This window comes from Mustela nigripes, chromosome X (assembly GCF_022355385.1).
Source record: "Mustela nigripes isolate SB6536 chromosome X, MUSNIG.SB6536, whole genome shotgun sequence".
NCBI classification, from domain to species: Eukaryota; Metazoa; Chordata; class Mammalia; order Carnivora; family Mustelidae; genus Mustela; species Mustela nigripes.
Genome location: NC_081575.1, coordinates 64,757,876 through 64,761,977, shown reverse-complemented (window position 1 = coordinate 64,761,977; position 4,102 = coordinate 64,757,876). Strand labels below are relative to the sequence as shown.

The 4,102-nt window shown below is 43.3% G+C and overlaps 1 protein-coding gene across 1 annotated transcript; it reads right to left on the bottom strand.

Annotated features, from left to right (window-relative positions):
• Positions 1 to 637: 637 nt before the first annotated feature.
• On the bottom strand, positions 638 to 2,109 carry LOC132007298 (poly(rC)-binding protein 2-like). Its single transcript, XM_059385414.1, is given in 2 exon segments — positions 638 to 1,361; positions 1,364 to 2,109. Coding segments are annotated over 2 exon segments (1,056 nt in total). The 5' UTR covers positions 1,868 to 2,109; the 3' UTR covers positions 638 to 809.
• Between the last annotated feature and the right edge of the window lie 1,993 nt (positions 2,110 to 4,102).

Sequence of the window (4,102 nt, the reverse complement as noted above, 5' to 3'; positions counted from 1 at the left end):
TAATCACTTGTACAACTCAGGGCCCGGGAAATTTTCTAAATGATACGAAATTAACAGACTATTCAAAACAAGATTTTTTTAATGAGATGAATTTCAAAGCAGTTTAAACTGTGTAGATTCATTACTGAAGAAAGAAACTCTAACACCATAAAAATGATACTCAAACAGTGTACGACAGTGTTTCTCAAAAGTATAATGTGCATCAGCATCACCTGGACCTCACCACTGAATTTCTGGTTTGGTAGGTCAGGAGTAGGGCCTGGGGACTGAGTTTCTAAGTTCCCAGGTAATGCTGGTGTTGCTGGTCTGGTGGCCACACTTTGATATCGAGTACTTCTTCTTTTATAATATAAGAATTTCATGATATACATTTCCTTAGAAATACTGATTGAGCTGTACCCTACAAATTTTGATATATTGTTTTGTTTTGTTTTGTTTTGTTTTGTTTTTTTTCCAGTCCATCTTTTAATTTTTTTGAAAAATTCCTGACATTACAGATCTAAACTGAAATGTATTAATATTCCACTCTTACATTTCCATGACAAACAGAAAAAAAAAATTCATGAGCCAAAAAAAAGGGGGGGGGAGAAGCTTATAAAACTAAATATGGATCTCAGCATTAACAGCTGAACAGAGAAAGGAATTAAAACGCTTTAATTAAAAAATCACGAGTGGATGATAAAGTGTGTAGAAACTGAAAATTTACAAACTATTTAAAACCTGGAATCGCTGACTGTTCAGAAACTACACAGATGGATCATGGGTGGTGGTGAACAGCAGAAAGGGATTATGGATGAATCTGCATTGTTCTAGCTGCTCCCCATGCCACCCGTCTCCGAGGAAAGCCTGACATTGATTAGGTATTGAGCCAGGCTAATGCTGGCAGCAGATCCAGTGATGGTAACCTGCCTATCAGTAGATCCTTCCACTGGGTTCGCAATTTTGATCTGCGCCCCAGACATCTGACGGATCTCATTGATTTTGGCGCCCTGACGCCCGATTATGCAGCCAATCAAATCATTTGGAATGGTGAGTTCATGAGAAGTAGTCTGAGCAGATGCATCCAAACCTGCACTGAATCCGGTGTTGCCATGCGTCATGGGAAAATGAGACTGTTGCATTGCCAACTGGTGCAGCTTGGTCAAATCTGGCTGTGGAATGGCATACTGTCCTTGAATGGTATAGGCCTCTAGAGGTGGTCCCTCCAGGTCAGGGTTGAGGCACATGGACGGGGTGGTGTGGGGAAAGCTCGCACTGTCGCTGCCTGTGCTGTACCTGTCCTGACCACCTGCAAAGATGACTGGAGAACTGGACGGCTTGGGCCGGTACGGGATGGTCACGCCCTTCGGGGGGGGACTGGGAGAGTCTCCAACATGACCACGCAGATCTGTTTCACACACTCAATGATGGATTGCGGAATGCCAGCAATAGTGATGGCCCGCTCAGTTGAGTTGGGGAGCATATCCCCTGCCACCTGGACCTGAGCCCCTGTACTCTCTCGTATTTCCTTGATCTTGCAACCACCTTTCCCAATGAGAGAGCCACACTGACTAGCAGGGACCACCAGCCTCAGGGTAACTGGGGGTCTACTGGCAGCTGTGCTATTGGTCATAGAGCTGCTGATGTCCTCTTCCAGTTTGTCAATGATCATAGCAAAGGCTTTGAAGATCGCGTTAGTGGGTCCAGCCAAAGTGATAATTCTCTCAGGACAATTCCCTTCTGAGATGTTGATACGTGCACCACTCTCCTCACGCATCTTAACTGATTCTCCTTTCTTTCCAATGATACTGCCAACTTCCTTTCCATGCATAAGTAGCCGGATGGTGAGAGTGACATTTAATCCACCTTCAATCACACCGGTGTCCATGTCGAGCAGTGTTCTGGGGAGCTGGACTTTGAGTGGTCAAGTCTTTGGTCACTGATGGGGGTGAAAGCCAAAAACTGCAGGCGCGAGGCGACTGAGGGGAAAAGGGGAGCGGGCGGGAAGGGGAAGGGCGGGAGGCCGGGGGCGGAACAATAGGGGCGGGCGGGAAGGCGAGGGGGGCCCCGCGGGCGGGCGGAGGAGGAAGGGGGGGGTGGAGGAGGAGGAGGAGGAAGGGGGAAAGAGACCCCGGGGCGGGTGGAGGGCGGCGGAGGGCGGGCGGGCGGGAGAGGGCGCAGGCTGCGGCTGCTCCGGCTGCTGCCTCTGCTGGTCTCTGATATATTGTTTTCATTTTCATTTTGGGCAAAACACTTTTTCTCATTTCTGTTTTGATTTTTCCTTTGATCTAGGGTTATTTAGAAGTGTGTTATTTAATTTCTAAATTTATAGTATTTTCTAGATTCTTTTTTATTGTTGATTCCTAATTTAATTCAGAGAATATGCTTCATATGATTTGAATCCTTTAAAATTTTATTAAGATTTGTTTTATGGCCCAGAATATAATCTCTTTTGGTAAATCTTCCCTGTGTGCTTGAAAAGTATGTGTATCCTACTGTTGTTTAGTGTTCTATAGAAATGGCAATTAGGTTAAGTTAGTTGATAGTGTTGTTAAAGATTTCTCTTTCTTTACAGATATTTCTGTGTGTTTGTTCTATCAGTTATTGGTTATTGAGAGACTAAAGTGTTAAAATTCATTGGTATATCCAGGCTCAGAGCAGAGTCTGCTTGAGTTTTCTCTCTCCCTCTCCCTTTGTCCCCCACCCTGCACCCACATGCTGGTGCATGCTCTCTCTCTGTCCCCCCATCATACAAATAAATAAATCCTTTTTAAAAAAGAATACATGTTTTGTTCCTTAAAATGTTGGGTCCCACATACTAAGGTTATATGCATAGTCACACCTAGATGTTATTAACTGTCAGTATGCCATGAAGGCCTCTCCTAGCCTTCCTTGTCTCACAATGGGGCCATTTCCCGTGGGCATTTAAGCCCACTACTCTATTCCTATCAGAAACTAGCTTTTATTTACTGCTCTATACCCACTAAAACAAAGGTGTTAAGTATTTATCCATAGCATACTTTGGCAACATAGGCATGTAGCTGCTATATTCTGACCATAATAAACCCAGAACCTTTCTAAGTATTTGGTGATCAAAGTTTATAGTTTTACAGTGATCAATCTGCCAGGAGTTGTGTGGTTTGATGGTTCAGCATAGTAATTCCTGGAAGTGTCTTCTTAATTCCTGGAAGTGTCTTACATCCTTTATAGTAGATATAACCTGACATTTAGGAAGCAAAATGTACTGGCACATTATTGAACGTTTTTTTTAAAGATTTTATTTATTTATCTGACAGAGAGATCACAAGTAGGCAGAGAGACAGACAGAGATGAAGAGAATCAGACTCCCTGCTGAGTAGAGAGCCCAATATGGGACTCGATCCCAGACCCCTGGGATCATGACCTGAGCCGAAGGCAGAGGCTTAACCCACTGAGCCACCCAGGCACCCCACATTATTGAAGTTTTATTCAGCCATCAACAGCTGATCCTGTTCATTATAGCATATGACCAGAATGTCTCTCAGAGAACTAAAAGCACTCAGCTTTGCAAGCTTCCATTCAACCTTGTTAAAATCCAAAAGTGGGGGTGGTCAGGGCAAATATACACTGTCACCCTCTTGGATATCTGGTATGATCATGATGAGACAATTTTTCTCTTCTTTTGAGCCCCTTGAGGAAACAGTGTAATATGGGATGTCCTTTGTTGCATAAGCCATTTATTCACTCTTTTACCTTCAGCTAATATTTTTCCTTCTTTGTACATGTCATTGGTTTTCCATCTTTAGAAGAAGTGTTAAGATTCAATGATAGTGCTGGTTCAGATTGCTGGCAACAGTAGTAAGGGTCTAGCAAGTGATTTCCTTTCAGTCCATTCCCATTTGTATAGAAAAGGGTTACACAGATAGATAACTAGTAGGCTCTCTAAGCCACTAGGCAATACAGCTGCAGTCATTGTCAATTCCAACTTTGCAAGATAGAGTGAAAGTATAATCCATCCCAAAAGGCCCTTAGAAAATCTGGCATAAAGATTTAAAGGTATAATTAGTTTCTTGCTTGGAAATCATCCCTGTATCTGAGGCACTGTTGTAATCCTGGTCTGAAAACCACTTCATCAAGCAGGAAA